The sequence below is a fragment of the Diceros bicornis genome, chromosome 17, assembly GCF_020826845.1.
Source record: "Diceros bicornis minor isolate mBicDic1 chromosome 17, mDicBic1.mat.cur, whole genome shotgun sequence".
In the NCBI taxonomy this organism is placed as follows: domain Eukaryota; kingdom Metazoa; phylum Chordata; class Mammalia; order Perissodactyla; family Rhinocerotidae; genus Diceros; species Diceros bicornis.
Genome location: NC_080756.1, coordinates 22,092,164 through 22,111,773, shown reverse-complemented (window position 1 = coordinate 22,111,773; position 19,610 = coordinate 22,092,164). Strand labels below are relative to the sequence as shown.

Below are 19,610 nucleotides of genomic sequence, written 5' to 3'. Positions count from 1 at the left end.
GGGGTGGGAGTAGGTGCCCTGGGACAGCACACAAGCGGGAAACCTTTCTGGAGAGGCCTCCTTCAGCTGGTCCAATGCCGGGCATCCCCCCCATCGGGGCCGCCACAGGTTGTCCTCTGGGCCTGAGCTGAGGGGATTGGAAGGCATGTGGCAAATCACCAGCCAGGGAGTCAGGAAAAGCAGCCTCCAGGCTCAACTCCAGCATTACTAATCATTACCTTAACATCTGTAGCACATGTGCTCGGCGTCTGCAAAATCCTTTCACCTCAGCACCCCCACAGTTATTACTATTCCATTACCCCAAATGAGGAAACTGAGGCTTGGGTGAAGGGACCTGCTTGAGGCCACCCAGATCAGGACAGAATGAGCACGGGTTCCAGTCCTGCCCAGGAGTGCTCTCGCTCCATTTTCACATCTGCTTCCAGGAGGTCACCTCCCCTCATGGGGGTTTCTCACTGGGCAAAGGAAGAGGGGCTTGCGGTAGCTTGTCGCTAAGGGGCATCTGCTCTAAGATTCTGTGCCCATGAGATGGAGACAAGAGAGGAGCAGGGCAGGGAGGTGCCCGCCACAACTCTCCGGATGTCAAGAGTCCAGACGGGACGGCTGTGCATGCTGATGCGGCCCTCAGCAGGCAATGCATGGTTTTGATGCCTCCACGCTGTGTTCACGTGTCCACTCAGGGACCCCAGATTCTCATTCTGGTTGAGTCTGGGCCTCCAATGCCAACACATTCCTGCCCCAGGAAGGGTCTCAGTCCTCCCACGTCTGGTGTCCTGGCTTCTTGGGGTGACTCCCCTGATGATGCAAGAGGGACCTTGGAGAACCCAAGGCAGGCCACCCAGACTTGCAGCCAGTGGCTTCGGCCACACACAGATCGTGAGCGGCCCCAGCCCTCACTCCCAGCACTGCCAGGGCCTCCAGAGCAGAAGGCTGCCGGGAACGTGGAAGGGGCTCTGCCTGCAACCCTGGGGACACCTCTCGGGGTGATTTAGCAGCTGGGGCTCTCCACAATCTGGTGCTGACCCGGCTTCTCTCAACTTTGTCTCCTACATCTGAACACGAACCTCCACCTCAGCCGTCAGCTCCTGTCCTGTCACAAGCCCATGTACCTTTTGTCCTCTGAGCTTTTGCTCACAATATCCCCCTGCTGGTGCTACCCTGATCCCTCGATTCTACTTTTCCAGATCCTACCCTTTCCTCCAAGACCAGCTGGAGTCTTCTCTCTTCCCTAGATGCAGCCCAGCACCCCGTTTCCCCCCCTCCTCTGGATCTCAATCATGGCGGTGGCTCTGTGCCCTGTAAACACCACATGGGCAGGGACCATGTCTGAGTTCAGCTCCAAGGGCAGGGCCTTGGTTTGTTTATTGCTCACAGTCTCAGCACCTAGAACAGCACATGACAGGCACCCAGAAAATACTGGTTGAATCAACGAATAAATCTCTATCCCCCTCTAAAATGCATCCTGGCACAGAGGTGGGGTTCATTAATGTTTCTTTTTCCAATTTCTGTATTTAATTTTTTAGACAATTATGCATCTAGGAGGACTAAATGACAATAGGTGGTGACTTTAATGTTTGTTCAATGAATGGATGAACTCATTAATCAGTTGTCCCTTCATTTGGCACTGGTCACACATTGCATTCTACTACTATTTCTCTATTTGTGTGTCCTGTCTCCCCAACCTGCCTGTAAGCTTTTGGACTGAAGCAAAGGGGATACCTGACCTTCATTTCTCCCTGCTCTGTGTAACTGTTAGGCATCGGGTATGTAGTTTGCACCCAGCAGGCCCCCAGTGGACACCGGCTGAAGTTAAGGAAGGGCCAGCCCTCATCCAGTCCAGCCCAGCCCAGCCCCACGGGCATGTCCTAAGCCAGAGCAGCAAGAAGTCCACTCCCCTCCTTGCCCAGCACATCCTAACAGCAGAGGAGGCAAAGAACCGTGAGAGAACCAAGGAGAGGGTCTTTCCCCTCCCACCCGAGCAGCACAAAGCATCTTTCCATTCTGCAAGGGCTGCCATGCCCACTTTGCAGAGCCAGCGTGAGGACTGGAAGAGCCGACAAACAAAAACATGCCATCTCGCCCAGAGCCTGCGTGAGGAGGGGGTCTGTGAACGACTGTTAGCTTCCTGCTTGCCTTCCTGTTCCACGGCTGCCCAGCAAGGACGAGCGCACATTGCCTTTCCTCTTCCTCCTGTGCTTCCTGGCACTGGGGCCAGCCTGATCCAGAGCCGTCTCTCTTATCCCCACTCCTCACCCCTTCCCCATGAAACCCCAACTTTGCCCCCTCCCCCAGGAACCTCCGCCCCCCCCCCCCCCATGGAACCACGCCCCAGCTCCTCGCCCTTCTTATGTCCTTTCCATCATCTTCCTCTCCCCACCACGGGCTCGCTCAGGCCTGGCTCTTACCTGTGCCAGCGGGAGGGGGGCAGTGGGCACCCGGGCTCACCTGGGTCCCATCTGTAGAGAGAAGAGAGACGGAGTGAAGAGGCTGCAGGGAGGGGGCCGGGCAGGGGGAGGAGAGAGGGCCAAGCCAGGCAGGCTGTCTGCCGCTCTAGGAGGCCCCACACCAGCTTGAGCACTCCACAACCTGGCACCTCCACCAGAAGCTAACCAAAAAGAGAACACTCCACCCCATTCCTTTCCTCAAATTCCCAAGCTGGAGGACAGCAGTCCCAGCTCCCACTTCCCATCCAATCTACCGTGCAACTCAGATATCTTGCCCTGCTGGAGCTCAGGCCACAGCAAGAACCTAAGAAGGCCCCAGTTTACCCAGCAATGCCCTCAGCCTGGCCTGATGTGCTCAGATACAATCTCCCTGGGGAGTGTGGAGGCTCCCGTAGCCCGAAGGGAAAGGAGAGGGCTGGGAGGTGAAGTGGGGCCGGAGGCGGGAGAGCATGGCTGGTGAGACAGCCCTACAGATGCCAGGAGGGAGACAGGGTGGGGGAAGAGCAGGCCTGGAAGAGGGGAGTGGGGCTGCTCAGAGGCTTCCACAGTGGGGGAGGGACTAGGTCATGGCCTGGAGGTCAAGTGAGATCTGGTGGGAGCTGCGAAGTGGTGGGTCTGGAATGCACAGCCCAAGGACCCCATCGTAGGAACCCACTTTCTCCTACTGCCCCATCCTGTGTCCTGTAGCCTCTGTTCCCCCAGAGAAGAGAACAGCTCACGCTTTTTCTTGGAAAACCTGAAATAGAAATCTTTCCTTCTGGAAATGGCCATCTCTCCCAGGTTCCGAAGCCCAGCCCAGGGCCCCCCCATCCAATTCAGAACCCATGCAACCCTTCAGTAGGGCCCTCGCCGGTCATCAGCAGAGAGGCCCTGAGGAGCCCAGGGGCTGGCTGGGGTGGGGAAAGAGAGGTGAGTCCTGAGGCCATCTGTCCAAGATGGACACCTTTCCCTCCTGCTGCCCAGCCCAGGGCCAAGGGGACAGGATGCCAGGAGACTGGGAGGCCATCTGAGAAGGGCATTTGGTGGACACACAGAAGCCCTCCTCAGGCCAGACTTGGGGCAGAAGGGATATTTTTTGAAGGACAACTGGTGGGTGCTGCTCTTTTGGGTCTGTGTCTAAGGGGCAGCCACAGTTCCTCTTCCAGAAGCTGAAAAAGGAGAACTCCCTGCAGGCAGGCTCTGCTGGAGGAGGAGGCACAGGGAGACTCCGACCAACTGTGCCCAAACACTGATGTCCTATACTGTGGATGACGATGTTTGGTAGGGACACGCTGCTCCACCTGTTCAAATTCTGCCCATCCCTTGAAGTCCAGCCCAAGCCCATCTCCTCATGAAGCTCACCCTGACCTCTCCTCTCCTCTCCTCTTCCCATAGCACCCACTCCATGTCCACCACCTCAACACTCCATTAATCATGGTCTCTGTGGCGTCATTTGTAAGGCATGCCCGGTTGCGCCTAACCCCTTGCTGGGCACGTGGCAGGCTCTGTTAGGAAGTGGTGAATCAAACACAATGACTCTCTCCTGGCGCCCCTGCCTAGGACATGGCCTGAATATTTCTCAAGGTTTGTGAGCCCCAAGGAACACTGGTGTGGGAGGCACCTCCCCTCCCCAGGATGTGGTAACCCCCCACCCCGGGCTCTCTTAAAATCTCTTCTTTCTTCTGCAGGACCTGGTCCCCCAAGAGAGGTTTCTGAACTGGGCTTCCGGGTGTACTCCCAGAGGCCGTGTCAGGCCTAGAGTCCAGTCCCTGCCTCCCAGGAATTCTCTAGCTGCCCTCGGTCCCTGCCTGAGGGCTGGTCAGCTGCATTCATGCTCCGGAGCAGAGCCAGGTTCTCTGCGCCTCACTCCCCTGGTAACTACTGTTCCGGGCACCATCCACCCTCTGGATAGGAAAAAAAACTAATGGTCCTGAACTCTGTAGTGTTTGTTACCAGGCCCAAAAGGGATGTTTTGCGATGATAATCTATGACATAAACTGTTCGGAGAAGCTGCATGCGTGCATGCACGCGTGTGTGTGTTGCCAACAGGGGCTGCTTCCAAAAGCAATTCCTGGAAAAAGTTCTGCTTCTCCCCCAACTCCTGGCTCCGTGCTGAGAGCCTCTGCGTTTAGAAGAGCCCAGAGCACCAGAGATAAGACCTGGGGAACAGCTCACCTGTGTCCCAGAGAGAAGAAAGCTATCTAAAGGCACCCAGTCACCCAGAACTGAAACCAGAAAGTGGACTTCCTGCATCCCAGGCTGAATTTGGGGACCCTTCTCATCGGCCCCTCTCAGAGTGCTCTTACCACTAATGTGGGGTCAGACTGAAATAATATCAGCAGTGAATGGACCTGAGGGACCGAGAACACTGCATAGGGCTGGACCCTTCCCCACACGGCTCCTGGCCGGCGGGAGAGCTCTCCTTTCTGGAATTCTGGCTACCCCCATTTCTACCTCCTTTGGAAGCAACTGCAGTTGGGCTGAAAAGGCCACTGACTTGGCACTGAGGCACCTGGGCCTACCAAGTCCCCTTCCCAGACCAGAACACTTGATCTCACCCAGAACCCAAGAGCCCCAGAAATCCTGCCCCCGGCCCTCAGCCACCTCCAGAGCAGCCACAAGCGCCACCTTCTATCCCCCGCACACTTGTACAAGCTGGTCTGCCGCCCCTGCCCTTACCTGCCCAGCAGATGGAACTCTGCCCGAGGCCTACACAAGACAGCAGAAACCTGAGCCCTGCCTGACCACCTGCTCGCCCAGGTGCCGCAGGCCCTTTGTCACGGACAGGGCTTCTCTAGGAGCACTGCCACACAGAAGCCCCCTCCCAATGCCTCGGGTGTCTTTTTTAAGGCACCCAGGCAGTTCCCAACTGCCTGGTCTCCTGCCTGGCTGAAAAGGAGCAGCAGGAAGACATGGGCCCCAGCAGGTGAGAGGAAAGTGGGCAGCTGCAGGAGGCCAGGTCCTGGGTTCAGGGCTCGCTCCCTCCACACCCCGAGTTGCAGCTCGGATTCTGTTTCCCCGATACAGGCGGGACAAAGCCAGACTCCGCGTGGGAGTTGGCAGAGAAGACGAAAGCTGGGGGTGAAATGGCTTCAGGAAGATCCAAGAATAAATAAACACGAGAAAGAACATCATGGCTGCCAGGCCTCCGACACAGAGTGAGGGCCGAGCACGGAGAAGAGCTCTTCTCAAAGGCACTTAGGTCACAGAACCTGAAAAGGTTAGGAGCTGATAGGGCTTTAGAGACTGTTCAGGCCGACACTCCCACTTTGCAGAGGAAAGAGAGAGCAGAAGGGTCTAGGTCACTGTCACCCGGCAGGTCAGTGGTACAGCCAGGCCGGAGCAGACCAGTGCAGGGGAAACCCAAGAAGTCTATCCCAAATGCAGGTACTAAATACCTCCATGTGAGGTCACTGGTCCAGAGGTTGAAGGGATGGAAATATGAATGAAACCTGGTTCTCACTTTCAAGGAGTTAAAATACAGCCCAGGATTTTTTTTTCTTTTTTTTTTTTGGTGAGGAAGATTAGCCCTGAGCTAACATCTGTTGCCAATCCTCCTCTTTTTGCTGAGAAAGATTGGCGCTGGGCTGACATCCGTGCCCATCTTCCTCTACTTTATATAAGGGAGGCCACCACAGCATGGCTTGACAAGCAGTGCGTTGGTGCGCACCTGGGATCCAAAACGGCAAACCCTGGGTCGCCGCAGCAGAGTGCATGAACTTAACCACTGTGCTATTGGGCCAGCCCCAAGCCCATGATTTTTTAAAAATTAAGAAGTATACTACTTGCAGATACTAAAAAAATTCAAAGAGCCCGAAAAAGTGTACAACAAAAAGTTTCTCACACATCCAACTCCCTAGAATCAACTCTTTTTTAAATTTCTTATGTCCTCCTTTCAGAAATTCTCTTGCTTATTACTAATTTTATGGCTCATTCATTGTCTTGGCACTAAGCTGCTTATTGCTCCAATTTATCCAGAACCCAGGGGGCTGCAAGCTGGCTGGAAACTCCTGCCACACGAAGTGATAACAGTGAGGGTGCACAGCATAGAGGGCATTGGCTTTGAGGTCAGATGGAGCTGGGTTCAAACTCTGACTCCCTCAGTGACCAGCAGGGAGAGCCAGGGACACAATGTAACCTGGTCAAGCCTTGGCCGCCCTATCTGTCATAAGAGGATAAGAATATCCACTTGGAAGAGGTCATCGGAGATGAACAATGCTGTGTGTGAAGTACCTAGCACATGGTAAGTGCTTCCTCAATGGTGGTGATTAATACTATTTGCCCCTGAACTTGTCTGCAGCCTCCCTTCTGGCATAAGCATTTCAGTGCCTGGTCCCAACCTCATCCTCCCGCCCTCTACCACAGTCCATTTTCTCCCAGATGCATTCCCTGCCCCATCTCTTATCCCCTGCCTCTCCTGATTAGTCTCTTCCCTTTCTCTTCCATCTGAACTTCTGTAAACTAACACACTACTATGTGCCAGGAGTTGTTCTAAGTGCCTTACGTTTACCAACTCATCTAACCCTCACGACAAACCTATGACGTGAGTACTGTTTTTATCCTCATTATATAGATCAGTAGACTGAGGCCCAGTAGTATTCAATAACTTGTCTGAAGTCACATAACGTGGAAGTGGCTGAGCTGGGACTCGAGCCAGGCAACTGGGCTCCAGAATCCATGTTCTCAACCCATACTCTCCACTGCTCCCCAGCCCTTCCACTCCCCACAGGCCAGCGGGCAGAGAGCAAATGCAGGGCCTAACTGGGCCCAGGAAAAAATGGAAAAAGCACAGAGCCTCACAGAGCCCTGCTGCAGGTTGGAGGGCAGAAGCTGCCTGTTTCATCTGTGAGCCCCTGTGAAGACAATCCGGAAGAATCACTTACAGGTAGCAACTGTTGACTTCGCAGATTCCAAGCAATGATTTTGGACTGCATGCGGGAACAAGGGGCTGGCCACGGGTTGGGGTCCTAGAGGAGAACCGGTTTCACTTTCCCTGCTCTCGAGTGCCCTGCCATGTCCTCTCTCTAGAAGCTTCCAAGTCCCTCTGAGGCTCTCCCATGAGAGCAAAGCAAGCTCCACTGTGCAGGCAGAGGGGCCAGCTGTTCGTGGGGCAGAGGCTCGGCTCACAGGTGAGCGGCCTGGGACGGGGCCTGCCAAGACGAAGGCCTCCTGTCTGTCCCCAGCAAGGGGACTGAGGCCCTGCAGGCTCACAGCTGTGCACCGAGCAGGAGGCTGGGTGTGAGGGCCGTAAGGCCGGCCGCCCGCCTCCGCAGCGAGCATGCCCCTTTCCCCGCGCCTGGGGCCCTGTGGCAGCTATTTTTAGCTCTTGACACCTGGGTATTTTGCAGCCGCAGGATGTCCGGTTTGGAGTCTCTTTCTGGGAATCCCACATGCGGCTGTTGTAAACAGCCCCACACAGCGGTGGCCCGAGCTGGAGCCGGCGCCCCCCCCTTGCTGCTGTTTGAGATGAATCAAACAGGAAGCAGACGTAACCATGGCAGCGGCAGCTCGAGCTCCCTGGGGGTGGGACAGCGTCCTCCCTGGCTCCTTGCCCCCAGCCCCTGGTCTTCTATTGCACTCCGTGGACTTTCCTCATGGATGGAGGCCCGCTGGACCCTGAGCCGGGGGAGCTGGGCCTTCTGAGTGCTATGCGGCTGTTGGTTCCGGGGACGGGCGCTCTCTGGAGAGCCTCGCCGTCCTCTGGCAAAGAGAAACAGGGGTTACTTCAAGCCCTGCCCGCCTCTGGGAGCCTCTCAGACCGCCACTCAGTCTTCCCTGCCTGAGCTGTGTGAAGATGTGAAGGGGAGGGCAAAGCCACTGGCTCAGGGTGGCCGCCTCGAGAGCCTGCATCCACTTCCTGTCACCCACAGCCTTCTCCTGACAGCTAGGCCTGCTCGGACCACTTAGGGAATTCCCGAGCAGGCATGCTCCCCCAGTCCCAGCCCCCTGGTCCCAATTGCCCTAGGGTTTCTCAGGTCCTGAAAGCCCTCAAAGACATAAGTTCCCACTTACCCTCACTCTCCTGCTCCAGTAGCTCCAATCCCTGAGATAGGAAGTTCACCATGATGTCTAACCACCATCTTTCCTATCATAAGCAAAACATCCTGAACAGTCAAGATGGGGGCCCCCTCTGTAATATGGGGAGAAGAGTCGAGGTTTTGTCAGCTTGTGTCTTTGTTCTTCCTCCTCCCCCACCACCCGGTGCCCCACTTAGAGCAGCTGCTCCCTCCTAGCAGCCAGCCCCAGCCAGTCTTTCTCAAGGGCCAGCGCTTGCCCCAACAGGAAGCACGGTCACCGCCCCGAGGCTGCCTCTCAGAGCAGCTCCTTCTCCCCTCAGGTCTCATATTCATTCCCTGGCCCTCCTTGTTGCTCCCTCAGCTTCTGGGCCTTCCTCGGCCAGATCCTGCGCTCCCCCAACCCCGTGTACCCCACTCCTGCTTGCCTGCCTGTTCTGCCTCTTCCAGGTGCACGTGAGCCAGGATATGTGCCTTCCTCGGCTCTTCTCACCTGTGTCACCCACAAGGCCAGTCAGCCCACTCCAGAGACTGCCAGAGAAAAGTTTAACTTCTAATATTAATCATGTTGATGTTAATAATTATTATCTTATTCTAATTATTAATTAACAATATTAGTAATGATCAACAACCGTGTATTGAATGTTTACTGTGCTAAGCATCTTACTTGTACCATCTCACAACAACCCTATACGGGAGATACTGTTATGATCCTCATTTTACAAAGGAGGAAACTGAGGCTCAGCGAGGTTAAGAAACTTGTTGAGGTCACACAGATGGTAAGTGGGGCTTCTGGGGCTCCAGAACCTAAGCCGATGATCACCACAGTGGCGTGGACAACTAGTTCCACCCACATCCTCTTAGGTAGTGAGGTGGACACAGTGCGGTCGGTCCCAGCGTCTGAAGGCCTGGGCGTGACCCCCAGTCGGCATGTTCCCACAGCGTGCTGGTTCTCCATCCAGAACAACAACAATAAAAATAAAGACAGAGAGAATCACCTCTGCCCGGGTCTCTCCCGTGCTTTCTGTCTCCAGGAGGCACTCCCTGACCCCATCTTCACTTCCTTTTTCATCTTATATTTTCCCTGCTTTTTATATGTACATGTTACCATTTTATTGTTTCCTGTAAGCTGCCTCCAGCAGGGCATAACTAAACAAGCAAACCTCCCAGGGTTTGCCGCAGAGGATCAAACGCCGTGTGCAAGCAGTCTGGAAACTGGCGAGCCCTGGACAAAATGCAGGTTGCATAACCAGAGCAAGTCACCCACCCAGTGGCTACTCAGGAGTGAATTCCCTTGGGAGGAGATGCTCTCTTGCTCTCTCTCTCTCTCTCTCTCTCTCTCTCTCTCAGGACACACACACAAGGGCAGGCCATGGGCAGGTGGAAGGGATGAAGTTACCCACTAGAGCTGAAGGGAGCACCCACCTGTGGGCCAGGCTCCTGGGGACTAGGAACACAGCACCCTTGGACCTGGGGCGGGGAAGGCAGAGGCCACTGCGGAGTCCCGGGCTGGCTCCATGGCCTGAGGGCATCACGGATGCGAGTCCATGAATAGCAACAAGCTATGAATGCTGGCACTCACAGGATGCCACATTAATATTAATGACAGTAGACACCCCAGAGATCCCCGTCCCAGATGTGCCCTGCCACTCGCTTCGTTTTGCCTGTTATTTTTGGAAGATAGGACGGGTCTGTCGGGCAGATTCTCCAGGTGACATGACTCTCTTTTCAGCCAGGGCTGCCCTTGAGACTCGGTCGGCCGGAGTTTTTCCAGATCACAAATCCAGCCAGGGTGCTTACATAGCCTTCAGGGAACTCAATCTCCAGATGCATGGTCCTGGGTACTGATCTGGACAAACCAGCTAAGAAGGACAATTTCTAGCCACCTGGGAAATCGATGAGATGCAAATTTACCATCGTGGAAGGTGGAGATCACTGACTGAAAATACAGCACACACAGTGTGATCTCATTTTGGTAACAAGTACAACGTATAGAGGCGTATCAGGAAATGGGCAAGTGTGCGCTGAGGTATTGTGGCAGTGATCTCTGACTGCTGGGATTGTGATGGTTTTTATTTTTTAATGTTTGCTTGTCTGTGTTGTCTGATTATCTACAACGCACACAAACTGCCTCTGTAATAATAAAAGAGAACACACATGGGTATGTGCACACACACAAATATAAAGATGGCACAGCCAATGGGCAGCAGAGTCGAGCCTCGTCCTCTGGTTCCCGTGAGAACTAGGACACAGGGCTTTCATCGACTCCATGTATTGTATTTTTGGACCCCAGATCCTCTGAGGTTCTGCGTTATCTACAACCCAGCATCCTCTGCCTCTCCTGAATCACACAGAGGGCCTAGCACGGGGCTGGGCACCAAGTCAGGACTTACTTAACGAATGCCTGTAGGCTGAATAATGATCATTTCCTGAAAGAAATGCCTCCTGCCTCCTCCAGAGCCGCTGTGCTGGGAATACTCACAGCTGACATCACTGACCTTCCCATCCCTCTTCTGCCTCATGTTCCTCTTAAGAGCTGCCAGGGAGGGGCTAAAATAAAGGTCACCCCAGCAGATGCTGGCAAGGTAGTCCACATCGGGGCCATCGGGGCGGTCCCATCTCAGACTCTCCTCATTGCCAGCTGGCTGCAAGGCCTTTGAGTCCCCTGGCGTCCTGCCTCACTGGGGGAGGCTGGGGGCAGTGGAGTGAAAGAGACACGGGGTCCACCCTGTGACTTCTGGCTACAGATTCCTGCTGTTCCAGGCCCTAATGGGTGGAGGAATCTGGAACAGTGAATTTGGCCTGGTTTTTTTCTGTGAACTGGGGCTGGGCCCAGTTTCTGTGCTTCATGTCTTTAACATTCCCTGTGTCTGACCTTCAAAAATATGAACAATAACATTAATAATAATGATGAATATTCTGTGTGCACTGACTTCATACCAGGCATGGTGCAAACATTACTCACTTTAATCTTTATAGCAACTCCATGAGGTTGAAACTATTATTATTTTCCCACTACGGACAGAGAAACCGAGGCACAGAGAGCCATGAGCCTCGTTATACTTAGCTGCTTGCAGGAGAAATAGGGACTCTGCCGAGGTCACCCCATGCCTCCCTCTGTGGCCTTGCAGGAAGGCCCTTCTGCCAGGCTTTGCAATGGGCACAGCAGAGTGTAAGGTGATAATTAACATCTGTAGGGCGTTTTAGAATCCACCAAGTGTTTACATATGGCTATGAGAAAATCCCCACTTGAAAGACTAGGAAACCAAGACTTAGAGCCCTTGGCAGCCTTGCACAAGGTCCCACAGCCATTCGGCTGGGGTTCAAACCCAGGTCTTTGGCCTCAGAATGGCACATTTCTTCCCTTATATCACACAACCCCCCTGGCCCAACTCTCAAGTCAGCCCTGAAGGCCTGCAAGGGACATGCACATCCTCTAGAAGCCCAGGGATGAAGCCTGCGCTCAACCCCTCGCCCCGGTGGGGGTGGGGGTGGGGGTACTGTGCCAGCACCTCATCAGGTTGGAGCTCTCCAACCGTGACTCACTCCTGGGACCCAGGGGAAACAGCCCTGAGCGGCGGGCAAACACTGCTGCCGCCTGCCCCGCCTCCAGCTCCCCGCCTCCACATTTGCTAACCGAAACCCGGCTGCTGCTATTTTTAACCCTCCAGCTCCCCCTTGCCTGGGGCTCCCCCCTTCACCCCTGCCCCAACCGGGTGCCACCAGCCTGTCATTCTGAGAGCAGTTCTACAACCTGAACGCCCCGGAGGGCGCAGCGGATGCCCGTGCAGGCTTGTGGGGCAAGCAAAACAAGCCGGTTACAGCCCAGCCGCCGAATTCCCCCACCCGGACTCTTTCCGAACCTGTGGCTCCCAGCCTGCCCCGCTTCTCCTTGCCATCTGGGGAGCCGGGGGAGGGAGGAATGGGACTTCCAGGGCTGGGGGTGACTGGAGGAGCCAGAGCTGCGCTCCTTGGAATGGGCTCCGCAGGGAGCTGAGCTGGACTCCTAAAGGGGGATGGGGTCCCCCAAGTTCTCCCCAAGGCGGGAGGCTCTCCCTGAAGGCCCAAGGTCTCTGACCACCAGGGTTTCCAATCCCTGCAGGCAACATGGAAAAAAAGGAAGTGGTCTGGAGACAGGGTGGGGATGGTGAGTTTAGCCCAGGGCTCTCCTCATTAGGAGAAGTCCCCTCCCCATCTTGCTGTGGGGGTTGTGGAGGGGCCTGGGTTGAGCTTGGGCAGCAAGGCCTGGGAGGCACACGAGTCTAGGGGGATTGTGCACTGAACAGCCTAAAGGAGGTCCCTGGTGGAATGCCAGCCGAGGCAGTGTCGGGGACAGAGGCAGTGGTGGGAACAGAGGCAGTGGCAGGGACAGACAGGGCCTCTTCTCTTACATGAGGGCTCCTCTGATACTCAGCTCTCTAAGGAAAGGGCTGCACCTTCCTGCAGCCCGCAGCTCCGGGCCCCTCAGGAAAAACCTACCAGAAGAGGTTGGAGGTGAGAGAGTCTGAAGGCTGCCAGCTGATGTGAAAGGCAACCTCCTGAGAGGGAGAAGGGGCAGGACTGCAGGGGGACGGGAGAGGGGCATTGCCTTCTAGCTGGTGTCTGCCCTCCTGGGCTTGGAGTCTCACCAGCATGGGGAGAAGATTCCAAGGGCCCAGGGGAGGCTCTGGAGTGCTCAGCCAGAGGTTTCCTCCTGCCTTCTCTCCTGCCCGGGCCCCTGCTTGGCCGGCCTCAGCCCTCGCTTTGCCCTGTCTTCTCTGGTCCCTGCCCCAGCCCTTCTCTCTGGCCTGTCCTCTCTTCCAGGGCCCAGATCCTCTCTAAGTCTTGACCCTTCTCGCCACAGTGATTCCTGAGCCGGCTAAATAAATCCCAGTGGCCACAGAGGCAGCCGGGCTAGACCCAGAGGGGCGGGACTTGGCACAGGAGTTCCCAGGTAGGGAGCTGGAGAGGAAGGGAATGAGGTGGGAGGAAGGTGAGGCAGGAGGGTCAGGAATGGGGTGGTGCTCGAGAGCTCCTGGCAAGAGGCTGCTGCTTCCCAACACCCAACATGTCCGCAGGGCCCTGGACTCAGCCCCATGAAGGGAAAAGTTTGCTCCCCCAAGCAATGTGGCAGCCTCGATTTCAGCCCTGTCCAGCTCCCCCTCCTCCTCTCCCCACCTGCAAACCTCTGGGGGCTGCTTGAGGAGTGGAGACCTGGCTGTCTTCCATGCCAGGCAAGAGGCTGGCAATTTGGCTCCAACCCTCAGCCAGCGCTCAGCCCAGGTCCCTCATCTGGACCCAGGCAGTTCCCAAGCATGGCTCAGAAGCCTCTGAGGGCTCACTTCTAGTCTAGGGAGGTGAGGGAAGGCATCAATGTCACTTTCTCAGGGAGGCCTCCCCTGGCCACCCTATCTAAGGAAGTCCCACCTTGTTGTTCTCTATTGCTGTACCCAGTTCATTTCCTTCTTAGGGTGATCACAACGTGTAACTAGATAGATATACTCATTTCTTTACTTGCTTACTTGTTACTATCTCTCCTCCACTAGAGTGGAAGTTCCCTGAGGTCAGACGCTCTGCCTATGTGTTCAGTGCATTACTGTGCCTGGTGCCTGGCACACAGCGAGGCTCAGTAAGCATCCGATGAATGAATGAATTGCTGAATGACTGGCTCAGTAAATGGGGCCTCCTGGCTGCCGGCATCACCTTTAGGTTCCAGGATTTCCCTAGGGAGGAGGAAGCAGGATGTAACAGGAAAAGCAAGGTCAGAAAGCCAGGACCTCAGGGGCAAGGTCGAGGCGCAGTAAGCATCCGCACCAACCCTAGCCGGTCCACTTCATCACACCAAGTGTGGACATGTGCACACTTGCACACACACAGGATGCACGGGTAAGCCCTGGACGGGTCTGGAAAGGCATGAGTTTTGTTCTGGTTCTTCCTCTTAATGGCCCTGTATCCTTGGACAAACCACATACCTTCTATGGGTCTCATTTTCCTCAAAAGAAAAAATGAAGAGGTTGGCCCAGATCAGTGGTCCTCAAACTCAGCTTTGTACCAGAATCTCCTGAAGCACATGTTAAAATCCATATTCCCAGGCCCCACGCCTGCAGATTCTGTCAGTCTGGAATGGTGCCTAAGGATCTTTATTTTTGACTCTGAAGCAAACAGTCCAGAAATTGGCATTTGAGGACCATGGATGAGATGGTGCTTCCCAGCCGACATCTGGACTTCTATTAAAAAGCCACTCCTGCACAGGTATACATCCCCCCAAGACATGCCCACATACCCCACACAGAGCCATAAATTGCAAAGGTGCACACTGTACAGATGACACACATCTGTGCTACACGTGTGCATACTCTCAAAACACCCAACACGGAGCCACCACATGGATCACAAATTGCCACGGAACCACCCCATCTACATACACAGCCCAGGGGCACACACGCAGACCCCCACCACACAACCAGTGTGCACACACACCCGTCACATGCTGACCCACACTAAACAGATGCTATCCTGAATTTATTTTGCCTCTGGGAACTGGTCCAGGACCAAAGGAGCTGTGCTCTGCTGATGAAAACGTCCCTCCCACCTCTGCCACCCCCACCCCTACCCCTTGCCCCAGGCAGCATGCGGTCTACCTCCCCCTTGTAGAGGGAGGACTGCTGGGGGAGGGTGGTGGAGAGAGGGGATGAAGAGAGGCACAGAGCCCTCCCCAAAGTCCAACAGCCCCCCTCCTTCCTTTCCCCCCCAGGAGATGCAAAAGGGCCTCCACCCAGCCCCCGGGTCAGTGCTCGCTCAGCCCACTTGCCTAGATCCCCAGATTGCCTGGATTCCTCCTAATACGCAGGCCTCTAAGGAAAGGGCTGTCTGGGGGCACCTTCCTGCAGCCCAAAGGCCTGGGTCCCCGGGGGAATGTTACCACAGAAACGGGAAATATCACAGGGAAACACAATACCCGGCAGGGTCACCTGCTGACCAGGCTTCCTGCTGGGTTGCCCACCCCCCTCCCATCTCGCTGCCCTCAAGGCCTCCTTCTCCAGCCTCAGCCTGCGCCTCCTCACCAGTGCTCTCCTTCCTGCCTCCCCTTGGGTGGAGGAAGCAGCCTTAGGCAGAAACTCTGCCTCTCTGTGGTCCCAAACAACAACATCAGGGATGGCCCAGAGCTGAGCCCCCCACTCCTAATCCTACCAATGCCCCCACCACAGGAAATCAAAGCTTCCTGCCCCAGAGGAAGTGCCCCATCTAGTGAACGAATCCAACACACACAAACGCAGTCCCGGAGCCTGGGAGGACCGATGCCCTCCCCCCAGCTCCCAGGCCTGACTCCGGCCCTGCTTCCAGCAAGACCCCACACACCACTGGAGGCCCCGGTCTCGAGTCTGGCTGAGAACAGGCCAAGGCCAAGGTGTGAGGGGTGGGCATGGGCAGGACCTGAGCCAGGCCCGGGGAGGAGAAGGCCAGGAGAATGGGCACCAGCAGTTAGGTCTGCTTCCAGCCCCGCTCGGACTGCCGCTCTCTGGCTGGGTGACCCTGGGCCTTACATCAGCTCATCTTCTCTAAGGCCCCTGCTAACTTCAAAATGACCAGCTCTTAATGAAAGGCCAGGAGAAGCAAGACCAAGGAGGTAGGGGTTAGCCGGGATCCTGCCTTCCAGGTCCTTGGGCAAGCAAGCCTACGGCTATAAGAGGGTGCCCACCCCCACGCCCATCGCACATGAGTTTCTCACTCCCAAGGGCTTTCTACCAGGATTGAGGAGGGGAAAGAGGACGAGAAAGTTCCAACTCTCATGCCCAGAAGCCACCAGGACGAAAGCTGGGGTCCGTTATCCCTAAAGGAAGTGAGGAGCATGACAGCCCCACACTGGACACTGATGCATCTCTTTATGGTCAACCTCTCCTCCTCTGTGATCTGGGAGTACACTTGAAATTTTCTCCCCATCTTATTGATGAGGAAACTGAGCTTCAGTGTCAAAGCAGAGTGGCCAGTTTAAATTCTTGGGAGGGTCGGTGCGAGACCTGAATGCAACCTTCCCAGCCTCAGGATCCCAGCTTAAGTCCTGGTGGCCAAAGAGACACTCAGCCATAGGCTCAAGCTAAGGAGCACGGAGGCCTCAGGGGAACCCTGCCCAGGCCCTTCCAGATGTAACACCAAGAGGCAGCTCTGAGCCTGGCCCTGCCGGGTGCAGGAACATCAGGGAACTAAAGGCAGGGGAGGAGTCCCAGCAGGTTCAAGACCTGGTTCCAGTCTAGGTTCACTGGATACAACCCATCAGGACTTCTTTGTGCCTTAGTTCCCTCAGAAATGACTGCATAGAAGAAGAAAATTACTTATTAATTGAGGTGGGTAAGGGAACAGAGAATAAGTAGAATGAGATGCTAAGCAATGAGCAGGTAAGGGATAGCTTGCAGCAGCTGGAGAAGGAGCCTGGGAAGTGTAAGAGGGTTGGCATGAGGAGAGAAGTGTGTGTGGCAGCCTAAGCCACTTCAGGGACCTGGCTTGTGGGGTCCTGTTGGGGAGAAATGGGTGCCCCATTAAGGGTAGGGAACTGAGTTACAGTCTCCTTTCTTTCAGCCCAGTGGCTGGGCAGGGGTCTTGAGGAAGGTCCCCATGGTCCAAGTGCAAGTCTCGGGAACAGGCTGATGAGTTCAGATGTTGAGTTCCCAACAGGGCTGCTAAGGGCCAATGCCCCATTCTCACCCTAGAAACTGGCAGGTAGAGCTGGGCCTCAAGCAGACGTTGAATCCGGGTGTGGGGAGGGATGGGCAGCAGCAAGACAGCCAGCGTCCAGATGCAAGGGGAGGCCTCCGGGTATGCAGGCAGGCCAGCAGGGACAAGGGAACGGCCTGGACTTGGTGGGAGGGGCAGCAGTGGCTGGCAAGGTCAGATCCCAGTGGCCAGCCAGAGGGAAGGAAATGGGGGTGGGGGGAGCGAGGTGGCCTGCAGGCCCCAGAAGGCTCTCTCCCAGCCCACAGGCCTAGAAACTCCAGGTGGCGTCAGAGCTCAGCCCAGCTGCCAGATTTGCAGCCTGCTCGCACACTCCCCAGCACCAAGACACCCCCAGGCCTGGGGGGCGCACATCCTGTTCCCCACCCCTCAGTACACAGCCTGCGGTCCCCACCTTGCCGCGCCCCTGCTGGCACCTCACAACTCACTTGGGCACAGGTGTCTCTTCACCCTGATGGGTGAGCAAGGGTGGGGAGCGGCGTTCAGAGAAATCTCACTGTCCGGGACCCTGCCTCCAAGGGATCCCTTTCCCCAGCGGAGGGGTCGGGGACCGGCCCTGCCTGGATCCGCGGGATGCGGGAGCTCACGTCCAGTGCCAACAGCCCGACCCCAACTCTGTGGGTCCTGCCCTTTGCCCTCGCGCTTCCAAACCTTCCGCTACGGAGCACCGCCCCCTCCCGTGGCCGCGGCGGCCGTCCCTCCCTTCCCGGTCCCCCAGTCCGTCCTCCCCGGGAATGGGGGTGATGGGACGCCGGGCCCGCGCACCGGCGGCCCGGGGCCTCCAACTGCCTCCCTCGGGCCTGTCGCTGCCCCAGGGCGGGCGGATGTGGGCGCCCGCCGGAGGCCCGATCCCTCCGGCCCCGGAACCAGCCCGGGCCGGGAGCCTGCCAGCGCCCCGCGGAGTCGGGCGGGACGGGCGCGGTCGGGGGGCGCAGGCCGGGCCGGGCCCGCGGGGCCGCCCGGAGCCCGCGCCGGAGTCGGAGCCGGAGCCCGAGCCCGGGCGGGCGGCGCTGGGGGCCGCGCGCAGGGCGGGGCGGGCGGGGCGGGGGGCGGCCGCACGGTACTCACCCGCGCCGGGGCTGTGCATCCAGGGGCCGGGGCCCTCAGAGCGGGGGGCTCATGGCGGGGCGGGGGGCTGGGGCGCCGGCCTCACATCCCCCCAGTCGCCGGAGGCTGCAGAGCGACTGTGAGACGGCGAGAGGAAGGGAGGGGGCCGGGAGGGGGAGGGCCCTGGCAGCCCGGCCGGCCGGGTAGGATGACAATGGAAGGAAATGCTTTATCTGAGTCTGAGAGCGGGCCAAGGGGGAGGGGTGGGAGGGGGCAGGCGCGCGCGGCCCGGGGACACACCACCCCGGCAGCCTCGGCCCGCGCGGCGCCCGGCAGACACCCCGCGCGGCCAGATCGCGGCGGGGCGCGGCGCTCGGCCGGGGAGGCAGCGCCGAACCCGGAACGCGGGACGCGGCTCCGACTCGCGCGCGGCCGCCGCGCTGCTGCTCAGCCCGAGCCGCGGTGCGGCGCCCCGACCCGCGCACAATTCCCGGAAACCCCGATACCTGAGCGCACGCAGCCTGCATACACAACGTACACGAGCGTGCATCCATGTTTACATTGACACAGACACGCTTCGGGGAAGGACCCCCGCGCGCACAAGTACATGAGCGCACAGCCCACCAGCAAACGGCCACACGGAGGGATGCTGGGACACGCGTGGAGTCCCAAGTCTCGCGCAAGGAATCCCAGACGGACACCCCCCCACCCCTCCAAGTACGACTTGCCTGAGGAAAGTTCCAGGATCTGATTTGAATCACTGCCCAGCCCTCCCCCTCTGCCACCCCCCACCCCCCCACGCCTGCTGAGGGTAACAGAAGGGTCCAGCCTGTTCCTATTAAAAGAAAAAGGGGATGGGGGTGGTGCGGATTTTGAAAGTTTTCTTTTTTTAAAGAAATTTCTCAAGGGATTTCCTTCCCTCCTCTCCTCTTCCTCTCTTCCTCCTGTTCCTCTCCCTCCACAACCCTCCCCCATACTTTCCCCCTCCCGGTCCCTATGAGTCAAACTTCAGCAATGTGCCCAGTGTCTCCCAGTGCATTACAACGGATCACAGAAATGTTCCAGTCTGTGAGTCGGAATGCAGCCGCCTCCAGCCCTCCCTCAGCTAATAAACTCAGCTCCGGCCGCTTTGCACAGCAGCCCTCCCTGCCCCCCTCCCTTTTAGCAGGAGGGGAAGGTCAGATTCAGGGGTCAGGGGCTGAGGACCTCAGGGTCAGGGGCCATTGTGCTTCCCGGCCTAGGCTATCAGCCCTGTCGCCTCCGGCAATTTGCTGGGTCAGAAACACAAGGGATCCTGGGAAGAGGAAAGGTCCACCACCCCAAAGGCTAGGCTCTCCTGTGGTGGGAGGCAACACCCCTGGAAGGCAGGGCACAGCTTCCCTCTGACCCCATCCTACCTCCCTCAATCCTAGGAGCCCCT

The 19,610-nt window shown here is 57.0% G+C and overlaps 1 protein-coding gene across 9 annotated transcripts in view; it reads right to left on the bottom strand.

Moving 5' to 3' along the window:
* The window catches only part of HDAC7 (histone deacetylase 7), a 160,875-nt gene that overhangs the window by 18,130 nt on the left and 123,135 nt on the right, over nt 1–19,610 (bottom strand). The window contains exons 1-3 of one of the 9 annotated variants that reach the window (XM_058558411.1): nt 8,436–9,704; nt 7,307–7,390; nt 2,406–2,456 (exon numbers count right to left, since the gene is read on the bottom strand). The exons of 1 other annotated variant lie outside the window; for it this stretch is intronic. In XM_058558411.1, coding sequence (XP_058414394.1) covers nt 2,406–2,456; nt 7,307–7,390; nt 8,436–8,487 — 187 coding nt within the window. In that variant the 5' untranslated portion in view covers nt 8,488–9,704. Of the gene's footprint in view, nt 1–2,405; nt 2,457–7,306; nt 8,384–8,435; nt 9,705–17,571; nt 17,763–18,211; nt 18,386–18,696; nt 18,815–19,610 lie in introns of those variants that run through there. 7 more of the 9 variants (XM_058558412.1, XM_058558414.1, XM_058558418.1 and 4 more) reach the window with 7 other exon arrangements.